The sequence below is a fragment of the Amborella trichopoda genome, chromosome 11, assembly GCF_054954075.1.
Source record: "Amborella trichopoda isolate Santa Cruz 75 chromosome 11, AtrichopodaSantaCruz75HAP2 v2.0, whole genome shotgun sequence".
NCBI classification, from domain to species: Eukaryota; Viridiplantae; Streptophyta; class Magnoliopsida; order Amborellales; family Amborellaceae; genus Amborella; species Amborella trichopoda.
The window spans coordinates 30818040-30842605 of NC_142346.1; the positions used below are offsets into that span (position 1 = coordinate 30818040).

General features: G+C 35.8%; 1 protein-coding gene across 11 annotated transcripts in view; it reads left to right on the top strand.

Moving 5' to 3' along the window:
- Positions 1–23632, top strand: part of LOC18449050 (Methylthiotransferase) — a 42837-nt gene extending 19205 nt beyond the window's left edge. For 2 of the 11 annotated variants that reach the window (XM_088851734.1, XM_088851733.1), the window contains 9 exons: positions 18315–18406; positions 18855–19104; positions 19208–19327; positions 19406–19481; positions 19834–20058; positions 20214–20322; positions 20464–20556; positions 22576–22736; positions 22889–23632. In XM_088851734.1, coding sequence (XP_088707860.1) covers positions 19479–19481; positions 19834–20058; positions 20214–20322; positions 20464–20556; positions 22576–22736; positions 22889–23458 — 1161 coding nt within the window. In that variant the 5' untranslated portion in view covers positions 18315–18406; positions 18855–19104; positions 19208–19327; positions 19406–19478 and the 3' untranslated portion in view covers positions 23459–23632. Of the gene's footprint in view, positions 1–18314; positions 18407–18854; positions 19105–19207; positions 19328–19405; positions 19482–19833; positions 20059–20213; positions 20323–20463; positions 20557–20994; positions 21987–22575; positions 22737–22888 lie in introns of those variants that run through there. The other 9 variants (XM_088851730.1, XM_006859099.4, XM_088851735.1 and 6 more) reach the window with 7 other exon arrangements.
- Positions 23633–24566: the final 934 nt, after the last annotated feature.

Sequence of the window (24566 nt, forward strand, 5' to 3'; positions counted from 1 at the left end):
ATAAACTGGAAATTAGATTATCTTAAGTTAGGTAATCCCTTCCTGACACTACCTACAAGAAGAGAAAATTGATATAATCAGTGGTTTAAAAAACGGATCGGTGCCTCCGATCGGGCACCCCAAAAACCCTTTCGGATCAGTGAATCGACGATCCGGATCGGGAATCTGCCGAATCGGTTCGATTAAGCCTTAAAACAAAACCCAAAAAAATTATTAAAATTCATTATAAATGTTGTTTTTTAGGAATCCAATAAGAAATGGGGGTGCTACATTATTAACTTTCATTTTTTTCATCAATATGCGAATACTGAGATGTTATTTTTCTGTATGAACTTATGTTAACCATTAAATTTACATCACACAAAAGAAAATCATAGAATTATCATGAATGGAATATATAATCATACATGGACTACTATAAATAATGGATTAAATCGATTAAAAAATGGCCACCAAAATCTCGAATTGCCGAAAAACCCTAATCTGCTAAAACCCTAATACTTGTTGTATTACCTTTTATTTTTTCTTTTTATTTTTTGACAACAAATACTTGTTATATTATCTTTTTTTTGACAAGGACTCTTTATTTTTATTTTTTTACAAGAAATACTTGTATTATTACCCTTTTTTTTTCTTTGACAATAAACTTTTACTTTTTTAACAAGAAATATTTGTTATATTACCTTTTATTTTTTTTGAAAAGAACCTTTTATTTTTTTGACATGAACCTTTTATTTTTTTGACAAGAACCTTTTATTTTATTTTTTTGAGAAGAACCTTTTATTTTATTTTTTTGATCAGAAATAATTGTTGTATTACCTTTTATTTATTTTTGACAAGAACCTTTTATTTTTGTTTGACAAGAAAAATAAATTTTTTTTTTTACAAGAACCTTTTATTTTTTTGACAAGAAATTCTTTTAAAAAAAAAATACAAGGTTCTTGTAAAAAATAAATAAAAAACAGCGCTGGCGGGAGGATTTGAACGATAAATTTAAAAATGGTGCTAGAAGGAGGATTTGAACCACGGACCTTCACATTGAAAAAGGATGTGATAACCAAGTAGCCCACAATGCCACTTCTGCCATTATCCACGTGATATAAAAATATTATACTATATTACCTTTTCAAGCCAAGTGCAACTTTCAAGTCCCACATCTAAAAATTGAAAAGAGATTGAGTGGTATAAATGTTTCCTTGGTACCACATGAGGATGCGTGTGAAGTGAGTGAGGGAGCATGCGACTTTCTGCTCATGGACATGTGGCGCCGGGTCCTTGTAGGGAGTGGCCGTGTTACTGTAGCGAGTCAGCATGTTACTGTTGGGTCACTGTACCGAATCGCCATGTTACTGTAGCGACTCGCCGTTTCAGCTTTAGAACCGTCCGATTTCCAGTATTTTGCAAGAATCGGCATGGGGTTGCCGATTCTTGTGTCGACCTGGGCGATTCCGGGTCGACTCACTGTTTTTTAAACCACTGGATATAATACATTACAAAAAAATTCGGCATTTGCTAGAATTTTTCGAGATAACCCTAAGTAGTGTGAAAAAGATAAATGTAACTTTTGTTGAAAAATTACTACAACAATTTTAATATTATGATTAGAATTTTAGTACATTTATATTAAATATAATAATAACAATTTTTTTGGGGAAAAAAAAAAAAAAAAAAAAAAAAAAATATATATATATATATATAGAAAAAAGATTTCCTAAGCTATAATAAATTGTATAGGCTACGAGCTCCCAGCTGTGAAATCTTTCATCGCGTGTCTTTTTTTTTTTTGAGGAAGTTAATGGTTTGTATTTCTAAAGGAAGTGTACATATGTAAGAGTTGAGAGTACCCACATACCCGGGTCTCTCAACCAAAAAATAGGCCACCTAGCTGTGGTCCTATACAAAAAATGGAGGACTTATAGGACATACCCAATTACAAGAAATATACTGTGCAAAAGAAATAGAAGGTGCGTTCGTAGAGGTCTAGAGCAAAAAAGGAGATGGACCAACGACAAAACCATAGTTGAAGTAGCTCAACAAAAAGTCGCATTTATATTGGGGCTTCAGCTTTGGTCCAAGCACCATCCTTAGTCAGAAGATTTGCGAAGTCATTTGACGTCCTCCAGATATGCGTCCAGGAGACGTTTATATCCTTGCAAATATGCTCAATTTCGTCAAAAATATGGGCGAGGTACCAAGGAGGAGTGACCTTTCCAGAGGCCTAGAAGATAATGTTTTTGGCATCCCCCTCGACAAACTACTGAGAACCCCAGGATTGGTCAAACTTTTTAAGACCCAATAAGAGAGCCATATTGCAAACTGAGTGTCTCCGTGGCCTAGGTGGTATGAGTAAGAGGCCAGAATATTGCCATTGTGGTCACGAAAGATCCCTCTGGTTCGAGCTGGGCCTGAGGGAGCATCCATCGAAATTGAGCTTGATGATGCCATCCAGGGGAGGTGACCAGTAGTTGGCTCTTGATACCTGTGGGGGGTATAAGGTGTATGATATTCTTCCAGTCATGAAGGAAAGTGGCTGCGGAGATACACCAGCGAAAGCCCTGTGGTTGGAAGCCCAAAAGATAACCAACATCTTGTGGAATTCCACGAAAAATCCAGGATTTTCTTTTGAGCCAAAGAACCCATATGGTTGCTGCTGTGTAAGCTTTCCAGAGGATTCTGCCCGCCTTTGGCCTTTGAGAATCAAAGGAAGAAGTAAGTAGTGCCTGAAGAGAGGCTAGGGTAATGCATGAAAGTCCAAAAAGTTGAATAATAAGGTTCCAAAGTTTAAGGGCTAGGTGGTAATGAATGAACATATGGGAGTTCGCTTTTTCCTCACAAAGGCATGTGACACACCTATTGGGGATGGGAATCCCTCTCCTTTGGAGATGGTCTACAATGAGAACTTGTTCAGAGAAGCAATCCAGTTGAAAGCATGCACTTTGGGTGGTGCGATGGTGGACCAAACTTTGGAGAGAACAGAGGTAGGGTTGAGAGGGAAGGTGGGAGGTTGCAGGAGTCTCTTATAAAAGGATGTCACTGAAAAGGAGCCAGAGGGGGAAGGGGTCCATACCAAGGTGTCTGTCCCCAAAAGGACGAGGAAAGTAGAGTGGAGGGAGGCCGACAGTGATATGAAGTCCAAAGATTCTTCCTCAGAGAGCGATCGTCTAAAAGAGGGGTTCCAGACCCTACAGTTTCCAGAGATAACCATTTCATCAGCCACTAGGAGGATTTGTTAACAACCAGAGAGTATAGAGAAGGGAAGAGATCTCTTAGGGCGGTGTGGCTTATCCAAAAGTCAGACCAGAAATGCACTCTAGCACCTCCTCTCGGATGAAAGCGAATGAATTGCTTGAACAATGAAAGGGAGGTCAAGAATGATTTCCAGGCACCAGAGCCCCTGGTCAAGGGTCTCCCCTCGGGCAGCCAAAGATCAGCCAAAATTCTATATTTGCTGTGGTGCACCTGGGCCCAAAGCGAGCTGTTCTGGGTGGCCAACCTCCACCACTATTTGCCAAACAGCGCTAAGTTGTGTTTTCTTAGAACTCTGATTTCAAGACCTCCCTGGTATTCAGGAGGATCACTTTGTCCCAGGAGATAAGGTGGAGTTTTTTGACTCAGGTTCACCAGACCAAAGGAAGTTCCTCATTAGTTGGTTGTAACGGTTAGCTACAAAGGCGAGCATATGGAATAAGGACATAAGGTGGACCAAAGAGTTGGCCGGGGTGGCTTTGATAAGATTAAAATTCATATCACCATTTAATTTTAATCATTTTTCTATAAATCAGATTAAGATGAAATGTTGGGTGTATATACTTAATACTATTGCGCACCATATAAAAATATAAAACAATTACTTTCAATAATTTAAAATGACTAAATTACCCCCATCATTTTTCTGGGGTATTTCGGTCATTTTATATTTTAGGAAATATTTTTATGTATTTTTTATTGTATGCCCAATTTTTTAGTACTCATGTCCAAGATTTCATTACGATCTGATTTCGAGAAAAAAGATTAAAGTTCAAATAGTGATATGAATTTTGAAGCACCCGATAAAGATCTGACAGTTGTGAGTTAATAGCTTATACTATTCATTATAGCTAGTAGTTTAGGAATTCTTTTTCGATATATATATATATCTATATATATATATATATATATCAGTGTTTTAAAATGCGGCCGCATCATGTGGTATGCGGTGGGCTCCGCATCTAAACTGATTGCATATGCGCCGCATCATAGCCGCATCGCACCTCATCTTTTCCGTCGATTTTATATTTTGATTGTGCCCCTCGAGGAGGGGCAAAATGGTCTTAAATGGGGGAAACGTATTAAACCCCCTAAACAATGATTTATAGCCACTTTTGTGGCTTTTTGGATCAAATCGAGCCAAAAAAAATTAGGCGGAAGTTTTTTTTTCATTCAAATCTTTGATTTGGCGGTTGTTTGATACTTGGATGTTGATTTGATGCTTTTGATTATTAATTTGGGGAAGTTAAGGTGAAAATATGATGATTTACAACCACTTTTGTGCCTTTTTTTTTTATCAAATCAAGCAAAAAAAAAATTAGGCGGAAATTTTTTTTTCCTTCAAATATTCAATTTGGCGGTTGTTTGATACTTGGATGTTGATGTGATGCTTTTGATTGTTAATTTGGGGAAGTTAGGGTGAATTTGTGACAAGAAAGAAATCGAGCATTGCTTTAAGAATCGGTAACTTTTTATTCCTTCTTGTACAGTAATACTGTAATACTTATTTTTGGGGCAATGTTTTCTTCCCAATCTTCTCGTAATAAGGATCCGGCTTGGAAATATGCCAAACTAAAAAATTCGCAAGATAGAAATTGTGTGATATGCTTGCTCTGTGGAAATACTTATATGGGTGGTATTTTTCGACAAAAAGAGCCCTTAGCCAGAATTTCTGGGAATGTAAGAGCATGCCCACAAGCTACAGATGATATAAAAAAGGAGATTGGAGAATACTTGGATAGATTGAAAAAAGAGAAAGAGAAGAAAAAAAATGAAAAGAAAAGAATTACTTGATGATATGCAATTATTTGATGATGCTATTGATGATGATGATACTTCTGAAGTTGCTATGAGGCAAAGGGTTACTCGTACTCCAATATCAAGAGAGAGGGTTATAAATATTGGTTGTAGTGTTGAAAAAAGAACAGCTCTCTCTAAGGGGCCAATGGATGTTTTTTTTACCCCCAGCCCCGAAATTGTGGTTCAGGAGAGAGAAAAAAACAAAACAAACCACAATTGAAAATAGATACGAGAAAGAATAGAGGAAGTTGGTATGTAAGTGGATTGCAAAGTGGATTTACATGGTCGGTATTCCTTTTAAGATTATAACTCTTGATAGTTTTGTATGTATGGTCCAGGCAATTGGGCAATATGCCCCAAGACTTGTTCCTCCTTCACTACATGAAGTTAGGGAGCTCTTGATGAAGGATGCTGTATTTGATGTGAATAAAATTTTGATTTCTCAGAGAGAAGGGTTGGAGAAATATGGGGCCACTATTATGTGTGATGGTTGGTCCAATGGGAAGTCAAGGGCATTCATTAATTTTTTGGTTAACTTCCCCGACATGTACTTTTTTTTGTTAAGGCTGTTGATGCATCAGACAAGTCACATGATGCTAAATACTTATGTGGCTTGATGGATGAGATTGTAGAGTTTGTTGGAGAGAAAATGTGGTACAAATTGTCACTGACTATGGTGCCAATTATGCTGTAGTTGGGCATTTCTGGACTTTGAAATGGACGTATATGTTTTGGACTCCTTGCACAGCTCATTATGTTAATCTTATGCTTAAGGAAATGGGTACATCTTTATTTAGTGGGGTGATTTCAAAAGATATGTTTGTTGTTGGATTTATTTACAATCACACCATAGTCTTAAGCATGATGAGGTCTTTTACAAAGAAGAGGGAATTAGTGAGACCGGGTATCACTAGATTTGCCACGTCATTTCTCACTCTTCGAAGCCTAGCCAAGCAAAAAGGTGCCTTGAGGACTATGTTTGCTTCGGAGCAATGGAGTCAAAGTAAATGGTCAAAGCATAAGGATGGGAGAAAGGCTGAAAAAATTATTCTGAATACTTCTTTTTGGAGTCAAATAATTCTTGCATTGGAGGTGGCATGCCCTTTAGTGAGAGTGCTTCGACTGGTTGATGGTGATGTGAAGCTTGCCATGGATTATATACATGAGGCAATGACTAGGGCAAGAGCAGTGATAAAGGATGTTTTAAAGGATGATGAAAACATGCGCAAGGCTATACTTGAAATTATTTATAGGAGATGGGATACCCAGCTTCACAGGCACCTCCATTCAGCCGGTTACTTTCTAAACCCATCTCTTCATTACAAGCACCTCTCCATTGAGTCTGATCGTGTAATAAATGGTGGGTTCTTAGATGTGCTTGAGAGGTTGGTGCCTAACAAAGATATCCAGGATGAGATCCAGAGTCATGAATTGATTAAGTGCAAGTTAGTCTTGGGAAACTTTGGGAGAGATATTGTTATTCGAAATAAGGACACTATAGATCTAGGTAAAGGCCAAAAGTACCTTAACTTGTCTATGACTTTATTTACCCTTAATTTTTATCTATAATCTAAATTATAAATTATTATACAGCGGCATGGTGGGCGTTGTATGGAAGTGAGACACCAAATCTACAACGTCTTGCTATTCGAGTGTTGAATCTCACATGTAGCTCAGCTGGTTGTGAACGCAATTGGAGTGCATTTGATTTGAGCATGTAAGTGCTTAACTCCTTATTCCTTAATCTTTATTTCTTGGATTTCAATTTCAAATTTCAATTTTCTAATATAAAATCTAATTTCAATTTTCTACCACAGCTCCATAAAAAAAAAAACGAATAAGTTGGAGTTGAATGATTTGGTTTATGTGCGTTATAATGAGTGGCTTAGGGAGAGGTATCAAAATCGCATGAAGCTCAACCCTATTCAATTGTATGAAGCTGATGGTGATTCCACAAGTGAGTGGACCGGATCCAAGACTAGAGCGTGTGTTTGAGGGTAAGGAACTTACATGGCTCGATCTCGAGCTAGCAACAGGGGTTAATGAAGAAGATCGACCTAACACTAGAGCACAGAGGAGTAGAGGAGCAGTAGGAGCTAGGTCTAGTCGCATTCGGGCATCAGCTCCAGAGGTTGAGGAGGAGGTGCCTGACTCATAGGCGATCGAGGAAGAAGAATACATGGAGGCTGCCAAGGATGATATTGATGATGCAAATGACGACTCTCAAGATGACTTTTCTGATTAATATTTGAAAAATTGACTTCAAAATTGTCTAGGATGATTGTATTAAGTAACTATTAACTCTTATTGAGCTTGATTTCAAAACTCTTTAATCTTCATGGAGACATGGACTTTTGGTTTGTAGTATCACTATTTTGTAACTTTGAAGTTTGTGGTTGCAAATTTGCACTTATGGTTATTGATTGTTGAATGTTTTATGAAGTTAGTTTCAAGTTTCTAGTTTCTATCAGGGGATAATGGATACAAAATCTTCGACAGCTATTTTTGGACTTAATCATTAAACTAAAATAGCTACTATCACATATATCACCTCCATATTTTTTTCTATGCATTAACCTATTTTTTCAGATTTTTTGGATTTTTTTTTATATTTATTGACCGTTTCGTTGCGATGTACCCGCATCCAGACTGCATCGAGCTGTATCGGGCCCCCCACCGCTTTGGCCACATCCCTCATTTTAGAACACTGATATATATATATATATATATATATATATATATATATATATATATATATATATATATATATATATATATATATATATATATATATATATATATATATATATATATATATATATATATATATATATATGGTATACAAATGTTGGTAATTCCGTTCTTTGTTCTTTGTGTTGATGCTTATTTGTTTGTTTTGTTTATGCATTGTTGCGTTTGTGCATAGTTGGTATCAAAGCCATTAATCATTAAGACAATAGTCTTGTTCACTATAGGACAGTCCAAAGTAACTATAAGTCGCAGTGAGCCCATAAACCCAGAAAGACCAGAGAGTTGAGGGTATTCAAAGGCACTGTTTCCTGTTGACTCGGTTACGGGACGATAATGCTGAACAAAATTTCTACTCTTAATGGCTAGCATATTTAGATCTTTATCTCGTAGGACTAGTATTGATAATACTCTTCAAGTTAATAATAACAAAGAAATTATTATAAATAAGGTAGAAAAACATATTCAAAATTGGAATATTCCCAAAGTTCCAATATATGATATTTATCAAAAAGGTACTTTTGAATTTAAAAGTGATTATTCAATTAAAACTGTTGAGAAATCAATTTCTGTCATGGAAACTAATGACAATTTCCAATTATTATCTAGATCAATGATCGAGGAACATAAAAAGAGATACACATTGGTCTTACACAGGTAGCAATTAAACCTCTAACCAGGACAAGACTAAATAACTCTGTCTTGTTGTGTGTTAGAGACATAGGAAATTCTCAGATTCTTTATTAGGAATAGTAGAATCTAGCTTATGTGAAGGATCAATTTATTTTAATTGTTATCCTAATTTATCAGTAGCACTCACAAATCCAAATATTTTAAAGGTATTTACTCTAAACCTTAAAACACCAGGGTTTGACATGGATCTTGGATCTCAAAATATTGCAATAGTTTACATAATTTGCTATAAAGTGATGAATACACTTATTGCCCAAATGTTAAAAGAATAGACTCTAGAGGCCAAACGGTATTTTTCCAAACAAATGTAGGGAAATCAAATCTAATTGTTTCAAAGACTTTGTCTTGGAACCAGATCACTCTACCTGAAAGATGGAGCATGCACTTAGAAGTGCAATCAAAACCTTTAAAAAATAAAGATGTTGAACAATTAATAGAATATTCTGATGGGGAAGTAGAAATCTAATTTTCCTCATTAAGAAAAGCTAGAATAAATGTTTCACGATTACCTTCTAAACTTCCTGCTTGGCTTTCGTACTCCTCAGTTCCACTAACTGATTAGGAGAAGGAACATGAGAGGATCAGTTTGGAAGGATTCCGGACAACTGAAAGTCAAGTCTAAAGACCTTATTATGGGGTGGACACTCCCAGTTCTTCGATTAAACAAAAAGAACCAGAAGATCACATTGAATCAACATTCTCTGATGTTGAGTTTGAATTATATGTGATACAAAGGGAAAAGGATTTTGAAATCAATAAAAGTCATTAAAAAAATGACTTTTACTCGGAAGAAAATAGAGAAATGAGGGAATGGTTTCAGAAGGAATTCAAAGAGAGATTGAGAATCAAATTTCATGAGAAATATTATGAATTCATGAAACGGAATAAATTTAATATCCGATTCTTTATATGGTTTGAATGGTTTTGTAAAAAACAAAACATACCCTTTCCAGATTTTCCTAAGGAAAAGAAGAAAAATTAATGTGGCTGAAAATACTTTCCAGCCATATACAACAAAAGAAGGGAAAATCATCCAAGCAATACATCCCGCCTGAAACGGCAGAGAAAGTGAAGGAGTAAAAGCATCCCCATATGAGATTGAGCCTAAAAGATTAGATTCTCCAGCCAATATAGAAAGCATAAATCATATAATTGAACAAAATAATTGTAAAAATTTATACTTAAAATCCTTAGGAAAACAAACTACTATTATTGAGAATCTTTTAATAAAAGAAAAGCAAGCAGGAGAAAAGCCTAAGGAACCTATTATGTTTAAACCTCCTCCAAGTATTGCAAAAGAAACTTTTAAACTACACCCAGTTAGAAAAGAAGATAATGAGTTTTAGACGAACTCGTAGGAAGGTTATCTAAATTAGACATCTCCGGCAGAGCAAAGCCAGAAACTTATGGAATACAAAAGGACCAAGTAAATATCCTCCAGGAAGACAGCTATAATTACTCAGAACAAGAAATAATCGAATTAGAGGATGTTTTTAATACACCTAATCTAGAGGTTAATAGGATTTCTTATGGAAGAAAAACCATGCTTACAACTCCTACTAAAATGTACTATACCCTACCTACTCCTGTGGATCTTTAAATTGAAGAAGATTATATAGTTAACCTTGATCAATATGATGGGAAATCCATAGTTGAATGGAATGTAGATGGAATGTCTGAATATCAAATAATCAACCTAATGAAACATATGATGATAATGTATGCCACTGGATCAAAGAACAATGGGAACACAAATGCAGATATTGCTAAAGCAATAATATGTGGATTCACATGCCAACTTAGTTGGTGGGATTTTTGCCGTGAAGAAAGTGCTAAAAATCAAATATTAGGTGCAAAAAAGAGATGCAGTGTTTGGACTGAACCCTACCTAGGAATTAAACAAGAAATTTCTGTAGAAGAAGAAGATGCAGTAAATACCCGTATCTATACAATTACGTTACACTTTGTTGGGAGTACTGCCTTGCAGTTGAATAGGTCTAAAGAATTGCTTATGGACTTAAGATTTGCAACTTTATCTCATTATAAGTGGTACAAAGATGTATTTTGGTCTAAAGTCCTTACTAGGGAAGATGCCAAATCAGATTGTTGGAAGGAAAAATTTGTAGGACATCCAAATCTATTTGCTGAAAAAGTTAAGACCAGACGTAGGAATAAACACAATGGGGAATACCCTACCATGCTTATACATATGGAGAATTGTCTGTAGAAATATGCGCAGAAGGATTAGCCTTATGTATAGATGTAAAGTTAAAAAGGCAATTAGAAAAGGATAGAATAACAGAAAAAAGATAATTACGAGACTTCTGTGAACAATTTGGTTATAATACATTAATTCAGAATTCTCATCATAAGGGAAAAACACAGAGTTTTCAAAAAATAAGTATCATAAAAAGAAGAGAACTTCTAATAAGAAGACAGAAAAATTCTTCAAAAAGAATAAAATAGGTAAATTTCCCAAAAATGGAAATAAAAGAAAATACCTATATGTTACAATTGCTGAATGGTAGGACATAATAAAAAAAAATGTCGTATAAAAAAGAAGATTAGCTCTTTGAAATATTGATGAAGACGTAAAAAGGTACGATGTCAAATTGTCAAATCCAGATAGCTCTTCAGAGAAGTCATCAGATTCTGAAGAAGAATTAATGGTAGGAACAATTGAGGATGAGCATTTAATACTACTGATACTGAGTCAGAATCCTCGGAATCAGAAGATAATACTTACAACAATAACTATAGTTGAGAAGTTAGATAAAATGGGGATAGAATCCAATATTAAAGGACATAAGGTCAAATTTGAATTTATAGAAAAAGCATATATCCAGGAAATCAACCAAATAAAAGATAAATTCAGACAAAAGAAAGATTCCTATTTTCTTTAAAGGAAGAAATTCGTTACAGAACTGTCAAACAAAAATTAGATGCCTTTAAGCTAAAGAGGGAAATACAAGATTTCCAAACCTTATTGGAAAAGGAAATCTGCGCTGATGTTCCTAATGTCTTTAGGAATAGGAAATAACATATGGTTGAATTACCATATGAACCATACTTCAATGAAAGATTAATTCCAACTAAGGCTAGACCAATCCAAATAAATGATAGGCTGCTAGAAATATGTAAACAATAAATCCAGGATTTATTAGACAAAAATCTAATAAGAAAAAGTTATTCTCCTTGGAGTTGTCCAACTTTTTATGTTGAAAAAGCTGCTGAATTAGAGAGAGGAACTCCGCGGTTAGTAATAACGTATAAACCTTTAAATAAATCCTTTAGATGGATTAGGTACCTAATACCTAATAAAAAAGATTTGCTAAACAGACTGCATGAGGTATTAGTATTTTCCAAATTTGATATGAAATCTGGCTATTGGCAGATACAAATTGCAAAAAAAGATAGATATAAAATAACATTTACAGTTCTATTTGGGCACTGAGTGGAATGTTATGCCTTTTGAGCTAAAAAATGCCCCGTCAGAATTTCATAATATTATGAACGACATCTTCAATCCCTATACTTCATTCATGATTGTTTATATTGATGATGTCTTTGTATTCTCTAATACTATTGATTAGCGTTGGAAGCACCTGAACTTATCCTAAAAGGTAGCCAAAAATGCAGGACTGGTGGTTTCAGCAGAAAAGGTAAAGCTATTTCAATCTAATATTAGATTTTTAGGGCATAATATTAATAATGGAACTGTAATTACTATAGATAGAGCAATACAGATTGCAGATAAATTCCCTAATGAAATCAAGGATAAAAAACAATCACAAAGGTTTCTAGGAAGTCTCAATTATAAAGCAGACTTTTATAAAGACCTTGCAAAAGATTGTAAACCCTTATTCGAAAGATTAAAGAAAAATCCTCCAGAATGGGGAGGAGAGCATTCTAAAGCGGTACAAAAAATCAAGCTCAAAGCTAAAGAAATCCCATGCTTAGCTATTTCTCATCCAAAAGCATTTAAAATAGTAGAAACATATGCTTCTGAATTGGGGTTTGGAGGAATATTAAAATAAAAATTTCAAAATAAAGGTTAGGTATACTTCCGGGGTGTGGAAACCATCTCAACAAAAATACTCAACTATTAAAAAGGAAGTTTTAGCCACTGTACATTGTATCACTAAATTTGAAAGTGATTTGTTAAATCAAGAATTCCTCATACGAACAGATTGTAAAGCAACTAAAGACGTTCTTGAAAAGAACATAAAAAATTTAGCATCTAAACAAATGTTTGCAAGATGGCAAGCAATCTTGTTATCCTTTGATTTCCTGATTGAACATATTAATGGAGAGTCCGATATATTAGTATCTAAAAGAGTGGGAGGGATATGTACTTATATTTTGTCACTTTATATGAAGTGCCATGGATCATGAGATGGGCTTATACGCTCAATGAAGAAACATACCGATGGGATTATATCCCACATTTAGGAAAATAGGTTTTTCTTAGATGGTGGGATAAATTCAATAGATCACCATTAATCCTTGAAAATATAGTACTAAAAGAAATCCCAATATTAAATTCGCTCCCTTATGGCCAGGCCAACCCCAATGAGTTAATAGGTTGTTTTAAATCAGTTCAACACCAAAACCCTAAGTTGTCCAAAGCTGAGATAAAATGTCAATTCCTTATTGCCCTAAGAGAAGACTATCATCACGACATGTCAACCTCAACAAACGTAGACGTAGAAGATGAAGTGAATCTAAATGGTGATGATTGTTATGGCATATATTTGACCCCAGCACAAACGATGATTGTACTAAAAGCAAAAGCACTAGACATAAGGCATCTACTTTTCTTAAAGAAAATCGTATGGGCGATTCGACTCTAACCTATCCAGGACACGTGCCCCAAAAAGCAGATAGCTACAGTAACTAAGTTAGTGGCTACAGTAACTCCACGGACATATCCTTTGAAAAGGACCACTGCATGGATTTAAACATCTTTGAAGTCCACCGACAAGGACCACTTTGCGGACTTAAAACATCTTTGAAGTCCGAATAAAAAGGCCTATATAAGGGGCTCTTAACTTAGAGAAATCATCAGTTGTTGAAGTGATTTTAGAGAGTACTTGTTCTAGAGTGTTTACATTGTAAGATTTGAGTAGTTCTTATGAGTTTCTTTTGTGATTCATCTCTTGGGTTGAGTTTGTCATCTATTCTGGTGGTGAGTCAAGCTCCTTTGTTGCGTTTGTGCATACGTTTGTGCATTGTATCCATCTATGTAAGTTATTTCATCTTTATAAAAGTTTATGTTGGTAATTCCTTTCTTTTTTCTTTGCGTTTATCCTTATTTGTTCGATCTGTTTATGCATTGTGTATATATATATGGATTGTATACAATGAGACTATTTACCTTTCATACAAGGTGGTCACAATTATGTTCAACCATCTGATGTGAAATTTCTTTTTAATAGCTTAGGTGTGTCACAAAGTTCGAGAAAATTTCTTTTGAAGTTTGAGCTTGGTTAATGGAACAAATATAGCCATCTAATTTTAAATCTAATGGTCAAGATTAATTGTGACCACCTTGTATTTGTACCAAAGATAAATGGTCTCGTTGTATACTTTTCCATATATATATATATATATATATATATATATATATATATAAATAGGAAAAAGCTGGGGTTAGCCCACTAGCTCCTATGAACATATGAGCCCAACGGCTCAGATTGATTCTAGGCCGATCTGACAATCACGGATGTTTGGTAGTGCTTGAATTTTATTTTATTTACAACAAATCTAAATTACTTGAAATTTTAAGTGTGTATTCTTTTCATCAAGGTGCACCTAATTAAAAAAAAATTTATATTTGTGAAAAGCAAAATGACCAAAATACCTCTAAAACCTTTCGGGGGTATTTTGGTCAATTTATTTCATGTAAAATATTTTTTTGATAGTTTTTAAAGATTCACCTATTTTTGATGAACACACGCCTAAAATTTCAAATGATTTGGATTTGTAGAAAAAAAAATAAAATTCAAACACTATCGAACATCCATGATCGTCTGATCGGCCCAAATTCAATCTGGGCCGTTGGGCTCATATGTTCATATGAGCCAGTGGGTTAACCCCAGCTTTTTGCATATATATATATATATATATATAGAGAGAGATAGAGATATGGAAGATACTGCAATTGTTAACAATTTTTTTTTAAAAAAAGATATTACAAAACACCTATAGGCGAAAATGAACAGTGATTACGCCTACCCTCATCACCGTTCAAAGTTCATCGTACGGTCATGATTGTTTGGTTGTGTTTCATTTTTCATTTTTTTTTTTACAAATCGGAATGATTTGAAATTTAGAGCGTGTGTTCATAAAAAACTTGGCGAATCTACGAAAAATATCAAAAAAATATTTTACATGAAAACAATTGACCAAAATACCTCCAAAATGTTTGGGGGGGATTTTGGTCAATTTTTTCCGCGCATTATTTTTTTTATATTTTTATTAGGTGCGCTTCACTAAGATGTACACAGGCTTCAAATTTCTGATCATTCCGATTTGTGGAAAACAAATGAAAAATAAAACACTATCGGACAATCGTGTCCGTGCGATGAACTTTGGACGGTGATGAAGGTAGGTTAACTAATAAATTCATATAATTACAATTTAATGATACAATAGTTTCTAAAAAGGAATTATACGCTTACATCTATATTGTGCGAACTCAAAACAATAATAACAAATTCTTTTAAGAAAATTTATTTTACAGGAAAGCAAAAAAGTTTGTAAAATAAATATAGATTAGAAAAATTCAGAAAAATAAGATAGGTATTGTAAATAAATACCCCTAATAAATTGTCATATTGCATAATATCAAAAATTCTTTTTCTTTTCAAAAACATTGGTTTTATAAATCTCAGTAAAAAAAATTGAAGATAATTATAGAACTAGTGAAAAATAAATCAGATTATAAGGATTAATCCTTCCTAACAGGAAATTACGCAAAACCCCTATGAACATTATGCAATTTATTAGCAATGTTTTAGTGAAAGAGCATTTATCAGGCAAACCCTTAACCAAGCCTTATTTGGGGCTAGATTCAATATAGGTCCAGTAAATTACAATGAATGTTATTGCAGAGTGATTCAATACGATTCATTTGAAGTAAATTTCACCAAATTTGGTTCAATATTGAAGAGAATCGAGTTATTTAGGGATTTTCAGAAACCCTAGGTTTATAGAAAATTCGAGTAAAAATTCTAATAATAAAGGTAACTATGTTAGAGGAGATCTAAGCCGTTGTAGATCGCAACGGCCGCTTCAATTTGAAGATAAACCTCTTCAATCACACATGATTTTCAGGATCTAAGAAACTGAGATGGAAGAGAACCAGAAAATTTTCCCGCTCGATCCAAGCAAATATGTTGTTTAATAAGGCAAATAGAACATTCAATCTTGTAGAAGATTTGATTATGAACATTTTGAACCAAATTTCATTGACTTTAGTTCAAATTTGGTGCTAAACTGTGAAGAATGGCAGATTTGGGGAAACATGTTTTTGTTATTAGACCTTTCAAAAAAACTTTTGGAACTAATTCCATCTGTTGCGGAATTTGAAGCAAAATACTTTTGATTCTCTGAATACATTAAAAAAAAAAAACAAAGATTACATTGAAGAAATTAAGAAAAAATGGCACTTAATTGACCCAGTTACCTTGCTTGTTACTCAATCTTCTCGTTCTGCAAAAGTCTCTTTATTCTTTCTTTACTATTCATCCATGTTCTCTGTCGGCTGCTTGAATGTATTTTTGGTCAGTTGGAACAATCGTCCTTTTTGTCCAAAAATTCAAAGTGCAATATGGTGGGAACAGTTATTATATCAGTTAAAAGAAATGGGGCTTTTTACACAGCTGCATGAACATGTTGAGTGTGCATCCAATCGCTTTAAGACATCTCTTATATAAGTTTAAAATATTGTTTGTTGCTTAAGGACATAAAGGCAATCATTTGAATGCTTCCCTGTAATATAGGGGCAGTATATCAAAATGCCATCCATGAATTTATGTCTCAGTCAATGATTCAAAGCTCCAATTTAACTATGTTGTTGAATAAATTCAAAAATAAATTTTGAGATTTTTGTTCAAATTCATGCATGATTTTGTCATTTCAATTCATTTTGTATGCTAGTGAATATGATACATTTTTTGATCCAATTGTATCAAAAATTGGCCGACGTCTTCACACTTAAAAGGGTGTCTTGGTTTCTGCCATGGTTAGGCTCTTAAATGTCATGATGATTTTCAAATATCTGAAAATAAAGTTTGACATCATTTTGATTATATTTGACTTCATTTCAATGTTTTTTTCTTTGACTATGTGATTGTTAGGTCAGAAAAAGATCTTATTCCAGGTTTTTGCTGAAATTAATTATTTTGACTGTCGAAGCGATTTAAAAACACCCTAGACACCCAAATAGTTGGTTAATCATCAACCATTGGCTTGCCATCTTGATCATTTTTTAACTTTATCCAAAGTCCATTATTCAACTACTTGACTTTTTGTAATCATATGGCCCAGTACATTACCTGCATTCTTACCATGGTTAAGGACTTAGGCACTCATGAGGGCTTTATGCACTGGAGTGTCATGGTTTTCACCAGGGTTAAGTAGTTAGGCATTTTTAGGGTACATAAATCATGCAAATGTCTGCATTCCCTGTCTTCTTGGGAATGCTTTCCATTAATGTTGCTAAGAATAGCCTCCTCTCTGTTTTGGCTCCATGTGGACCTACAACAGGCCTCAAAAGACGAATTTGGGTCTTAGAAAAGGGGCACATTTTCATTATAGAACAGATTTGAAAGAGAACTTGAGCATCAAATCCTTCAATTATTTTCAGGTCTCTCTTATTTTATAAACAATTGTCTATTTAGGAAGTGTGGGTGCTCAATATTGCTCCCTAACTAGGGGGAGCTTCTGGCAAACCACGAACCCCTGATCCAAATCCTGCTTCCTCTCCCAACAAGTATGATTGTGTTCGATGCATCCTTGGGGGATCTCATTTGTCAGTGTAATGTTCTATCTTTGTCTGGCGAGTCTATAAAATTTTGAGGGTGAGGTTCTGGTGAGGCCACGTATTTATGAAATTTGCTAAGGTCTCACCTCAAACTGTGTTGGATAAACCAGATGTGGCAGTGGAAGACCTTGTTATGACCTGCAAATCCATTTGTTCAACATGTGCAGATCAGGTGGATTTTTGAAGACTTCTGATGGATATCAGAATAAGTGTTGCGAAATAGACCCTTTTTAGGGCTTCAAATCGATATTTTTCTTTTAGATCCATGGTCATTGATGTGGACATGACTGATTTGCAGGTTTCTGGCACCCGAACTACATTTTCCAGCGAGATATGAGGTGCGACTGTATAAAGCAGTGGCTTTACAAAATACTTTTTCTTATTTAAATCAAGAAAATTATAAGAGTAAGAAATGAGAATCAGTGGAACACACTGAAATTCAAGGAAAAAGGATGTGTCCAATGGAACAATACAGAAGCTGTGAAGCATAAGATGATGAGCTTGGTGTAACTGTGTACTTGCATTTTGTTTATTTTACCGGGACATGACATTGTTGGAACCAATTGCTTTCACTAACTCAAAATATCTGACAATTTTTTACTTGTGTATAGAATTTCTTTTCGGCATTACTAATGTGTGTGTTTACTTCTTGTTTTGCACTCTTTTCATCAATTGATATGTGTTGCTTAGCATAAAAGGCAACAGTTAGTTTGTGTTGATTAAAATCATATACTGTGATTTTGCACTTAAGCAATCTCTTTGTGCTGCTTTTGAGCAGAGTGACAGTGAATACATGGCCGGCCAACTTTCAGCTTATGGATATGCTATTAATGACAATCCTGAGGAGGCAGATTTGTGGCTGATTAATACGTGAGACTATTTCTCATCTTTTATTATGCTTTTATCCTTCTTACTTATCAGTGCTATTCCCATCAAGAGCTAACGGAGCTGTTTCTTTAAACTCTTGGCAATTTATCATGCATTAAGTTTTGAGGAAGAGTGAAATCAACTCATTTCCAGTTATGTGGTTTTGGTGTTACAAACTTCTCAAAATTGAGTCGAAGTATTGAATTGACTGGTGAGGACCAAAAAGAACCATAACTTTTGGGAGGTCTGCAGTTTGGATTTTTGTTAACCACAAGAAATATTTTGAGTTTGAGTTTGTGTATTGTGATCATGAGTCAGTAGGCATGTTCACACAGTTGTTAATATATTTTTACACCTCCCTTATTCTCTTTATGGTATCGTTTAGGCTTCCTCTAGACATGTAATATGTGCATTGCATCATCATTTAATTTATCCCTTTTCTTTGGAACAGATGTACTGTGAAGTCACCTAGTCAATCTGCTATGGAGACCCTGATATTAAAATCTAAAAGTGCGAGGAAACCACTAGTGGTGGCAGGATGCGTCCCTCAAGGCAGTAAAGATCTGAAGGAACTGGAAGGTGTGAGTATAATTGGTGTTCAACAAATTGATCGAGTTGTGGAGGTAGTTGAAGAAACATTGAAAGGTCATGAGGTGCGCCTCTTGAAAAGAAGCACGCTGCCAGCACTTGACCTGCCAAAGGTACAAATAACTTCAAAATCATCAATTTTATGCATACATTTTCTCATTAGCACATCCTTGCTTCTGCAATAATTTCTTTTCTGAGCTCATGTAACTATGATAGGTGAGGAAGAATAGATTTGTTGAGATTCTTCCCATTAACGTCGGCTGTTTAGGCGCTTGCACTTATTGTAAGACAAAGCATGCTCGTGGACATTTAGGGAGTTATACAGTGGAAAGCCTGGTATATTTCTCTTCCTCTAATTTTTTTCCATCGAGGATCGGTACTGTCTCTTATGGTTACTGTGGGTTCATGTTGTAGGTTAATCGTGTTAGACAAGTTATATCAGGAGGAGTAAAAGAGATTTGGTTGAGCAGTGAAGACACGGGTGCTTATGGTATGTTCCAAACAATAATTTCTGAAACTATATGCTTCCATCGCTAATATCTTGAGAAGCTGAAATTAACAAGTCTATGGAAGAGTAGAATTTTGATTTAGAAATTGTGGAAAGCGATAGAAAATATCATTAATTGATGGCAACCTTGGAAATTCTAAAGGGTTTCATGATGTAGTTTTCTAAGGGAAATATCAACTCATTATTTTCTTAATCATTTTGGCTCTTACTTGTAAACTTCTATAGTGTCTTGGAGTGACTCAAAAATATCATATATGGCAATGTTTATCTCAATATGTATTCCAAAGTGCATTCTTGTCTGTACCCATTATTCCTGTAAAGACAACAGAAGCAGTCTGGTTCTTTTTCAGGTCGAGATATAGGAGTCAATCTTCCAATTTTACTGAATGCAATTGTTGCGGAGCTTCCTCCTGATAGAAGTACAATACTTCGGATTGGCATGACAAATCCTCCTTTTATTCTTGAGCACTTGAATGAGATAGCTAAAGTTTTGTGCCATCCATGTGTGTACTCATTTCTGCATGTACCAGTCCAGTCTGGAAGTGATTTTGTACTGAAGGTAAATCAGTAATTGCTTATAGAAACTGTGGGGCTTAGTCATTGTATAGCTTTTATCAACTAGAAATTACGAAACTTTTGTTGCGTCTAAATAGCACTTAGTGTATAGAGTTGTACGTAAAGATTAGTAACTTATGTTCTCCTCCATGAGTACAGGCAATGAATCGAGAATATACTGTGGGTGAGTTCAAAGTTGTGGTAGATACTCTAAATCAACTAGTACCTGGCATGCAAATTGCAACTGACATAATATGTGGATTCCCAGGTTAGATACCCATATACATTTTTTCTTTATTATCCTTATTTCTTTAGTAAGCTGGATAGTAATTGATAACTGGGCTTAAATGCTTTCACTATTTAGAAATTTAATACGCATACATCATCAAGAGCTTTACCGGATTCTCAGGTGAAACAGATGAAGATTTTGCTGAAACCATTAAGCTGATTCAGGAGTATAGATTTCCACATGTTCATATCTCACAATTCTATCCAAGACCAGGTATAGTTCAGTAAAATACTTTCATGTCTGATTTGATGTTTAAGGACAAATCAATGCATGCATATTGAATGCTGCTTGTTTTGTCCACTATGCTACTTTAGTTTCTTTGTCAAACTGTTTTGATCATATGAGGCTAGAAACTTGTTCAAGCTGTTTATTGAGTATGTTGCTTCGATGTTTCTTTGGAATGCCCATACCCCATCTCTGTCTATACTCTATAGTGAAGAACTGAACTTGCAGTCAAATGGAAACTTTTTCTGTCAACAAAGTCAACAAGATGTCTGATGAGTTAACTTCACTACAACAAAATCAGACTTGGGGCCTAGTACTCCCATCTGTTTTATAGAACCTATAATTTAGGTCTTAATGCCTTTGATATTTGAGCTGGATCTTGTCGCAGAGTGATCCATTTGATAGTGTGGTCTTGATTATGTTCAGGCTTCCTTCACCCCATTCGAGCACATGTGCAGGATCCAGATCTCCACTGCTGGTTGCCTATTGTCAGGCCCCTAGCCTTGATGCATGCATGCTGGTCAAGGGGGAGGGCCAGAAAAGTTCCCTCGAACCAGCCAATCTAAGGATGAGAGGCTGTACCATGGTGCTTGTGGTGCACCTATGCTAGTTAGGCAGGAAGATGGTGATAGCCTTGGGTTGACCGGTGGACCGCTACGGACAAGGCACGATGGTGGTGCATGACCCAGAGCTGGTGGTGCTTAACCCAGAGACCGTGGTGCATGACCCTGAGTCAGTGGTGCATGGCAAGGAAAGGGGATTTAGGCCCTGCAGCCAGCTCAGTGCACAGCAAGGCAGTGCCCTGGACCATGGGGCCCATGATGTGCTGAGGTTGGGCAAGCAGCCAAATTGGAATTCAAATAGTGGCAGGACAATGATGGTGCGGCAAAGGCATCCGTGGCTGGCCGGCATGGTGCATGAAGGTTGCGTGTTCGGCATGCCAATGCCTGCAGGCACCTGCCAGGGGCCTACAACACCCATCATGAGGCACCAGGGGGCCCAAGCAACCCCAACGGTCATCCTGGCAGGTGCAGCAGAGGCAGCCGCTAGGTGGCACTTGTAATTTGAATTTCAAATAGTGTGACCAGTGGTCTATATAAACCCTAGGCCTAGACCCATAGTGGGCATCTGTGGCAGTGTACCCTGTAATTGTGAAGAGCTTGATAAAACTGGGCCACGGCCCTTAGACCCTAGTCCCTGTGCGTGTGTGTATGCTTATGTACTAGTGTGTGCACACTTGTGCTGTGGTGGTGGTGCTGGGTGAGGCTAAACCTGTGCTTCAAGTGAACCAGGCTTGTGAGACAGGGCCACACAATTGGCTAGAAAAAAACTCATTGATGATAATTGATATGAAATCTTAGCATGTATATGGCTTACAAGTTCTATGAAAGATATTCAGTGATGGATGGTTTTGGCTCCATGTGTGAATCATTTACAAAGATTTGTGATATAATGCTTATGGAAAACAATATCCTTAAAAAGTGACTGCTGCCTTTGCATGCATTGTTATAATAATGTAGTACAGGTAACAATTAGACAACTGATGGTGGAATCCCCGAGATACACACACACATACAGTTGCGGTTATATTAAAAGTTTATTAATGAATTGTATGTTTCATTCCACCATCTTGATAAGAACTGGTGGTGGAATCTCATGTATATAAACAGTAGTTTGTTTTCATTGCTGATAATTGATATGGAATCTTGGCATGTATATAAGATTTGCAAGTTCTATGAAAGATATTCAGTGTTAGATGGTTTAAGCTCCATGTTTGGTTATTTACAAAGATTTGTGATATATCTTGATGGCAACAATATCTTTTAAATTTAAAATAAAAAAAAATGAAAAACTTGAAAGATATTGCATACCTTGTGATAATAATATATTACAGGTAACGATGACCAGTTTTCCTTATTTGTGAACAATTGAAATTAACAAACTTTTAATATTTCATTGCTGTTGTTTGTAATCTTTGGTTGGTGCTTGATTCTTTGCCTTACTAAGGTACGCCTGCTGCAAGGATGAAGAAAGTGCCAAGTCGCACTGTGAAGAACCGCAGCCGTGAATTGACATCGGTTTTTGAATCATTCACTCCTTACCATGGAATGGAAGGACGGATTGAGAAAATATGGATTACAGAAACTGCTACTGATGGGATTTACTTGGTTAGATTCCCCCCCTCCTATCTTGCATTTTTGCTTTTAACATGGATGGTTCGATGTTACTTCTCTTCCGAAGTGTCTTTCTGAACACGACTTTCATATAATTGCAGTTGATATCAGAATCAATCTCTCTCTCTCTCTCTCTCTGCCTGCAGGTGGGACACACAAAAGGGTATATTCAGGTACTCGTGGTTGCCCCCAAGAGCATGCTCGGCACCTCAACCTATGTGAAGATTACTTCAGTAGGCAGATGGTCAGTATTTGGAGATGTGATTGAAATTCCAGATGACAATATTTGTGGTGGAGGAGACGTATTAATGGGTGATTCCGCTATTTTTGGTTTGTCTAAAGATGGTTCCTGCTCTATAGAAGAAACTGAATGTTATGCATGTGACTGTGAGGAGAGATGCAACGACATGGATACTCATAAAGTTTCCACCAATATTACAAATCAAGAAGATAGAAGAATCAACGGAGGAAGTTCAAATTACTACTCGAGCATGAAACATGGTGTATCTTTACGGTGGTTGATATCAAGGAAGCAGAAGAACTGGCTTGGAAGCAAAGATGGCCGCACTTCAGGAGCTGGTGAGAAAGAAGAAGTGAGCAGAGAGTTAGCCAGGTTTAGTTACATCGATTGGGCCCTTATGGGGGTGATGGTTTTGAGCTTTGCATGTGCTATGATTTCAGCAATTTTGTATTTCTTTATTGTCAACTCATCATAGCTGCTTGATTTTGCTTTGTTGCCTGTGGTTATGATGTGGACTGTGCCAAGGTCAAAGGTAATGCCTGAAATGTTTGGAATTCCTTTTTCTTTTCTTGGCGCATGAGTGTCCCAAAAGGTGTCGTAGAGCTTGTGGTTTCAAAAATGTTGCATGGTGTAAAAGTTGTGTGAAAAATATGAGGTGTTGCGTTGTAGTCGTACTAGTGTTTGAAAATGCTGATATGGGCTCTCTGGGTCCTGAACCGAGACAGAGGTTGAGTCTAAGACCTGACAGCCGATTTTGAGGGAAAATAGCAATGAGAATCCTAAACGCTAGACAATAGCCCAATTTTAGGGTGACTCTTTTTCAGAATCGCTAGGGTCCCAATCCTAAGTCGTCACTTGGGCAATTCCTTCGGCTCAAAAACTTTGGCATCACTTTGTTATACTATGCTAGATACCATGTCATGGCAGCTGTCCATTCTTTACAACAGAGAGTTGATGTGAACCTTTCTTCCACCTCTCAATGTCTTGGTGGAGGAATGAGTTCTGTCATGGGTGGACGGTCGATGTGATGTGAAAGTTCACTTACCAGAAACTGCATGCATCACTGTATACAATGTGCGTGCGAAAGTGTGTGGTGGTATCCATTTATATGTTGCATGATTATGGACAGGTACACCTGTGTTGTATCGATTGGCTTCAGGTAGAGGAATGATAGAGGGGCCTGTTTATATTCATGCATCTTGTAAACAAGCGCCATGGTATCGACACATGTATAACCTGAATGGACCTGCGTGCACATACGTGCGTGTGCACATGTGCGTATATATATATATATATATATATATATATATATATATATATATATATATATATATATATATATATATATATATATATATATATAGTTTATGTTAGGGTGTTTACATTATGGAGTAATTTATCATTGTGCTTAACATTTTTAGGTATTATATATTCTTGTTTTGTATATGGAGTATTTGTTTTTTAATAAAGGTATTTTTTGTCATTAAGAGTGGTGTGACGCTATCCACATGAAGAATAACGTCACTCACATGGAGCATACTAGTGGCATGTAATGCTCATGTGAATGATGTCACACCCCATTT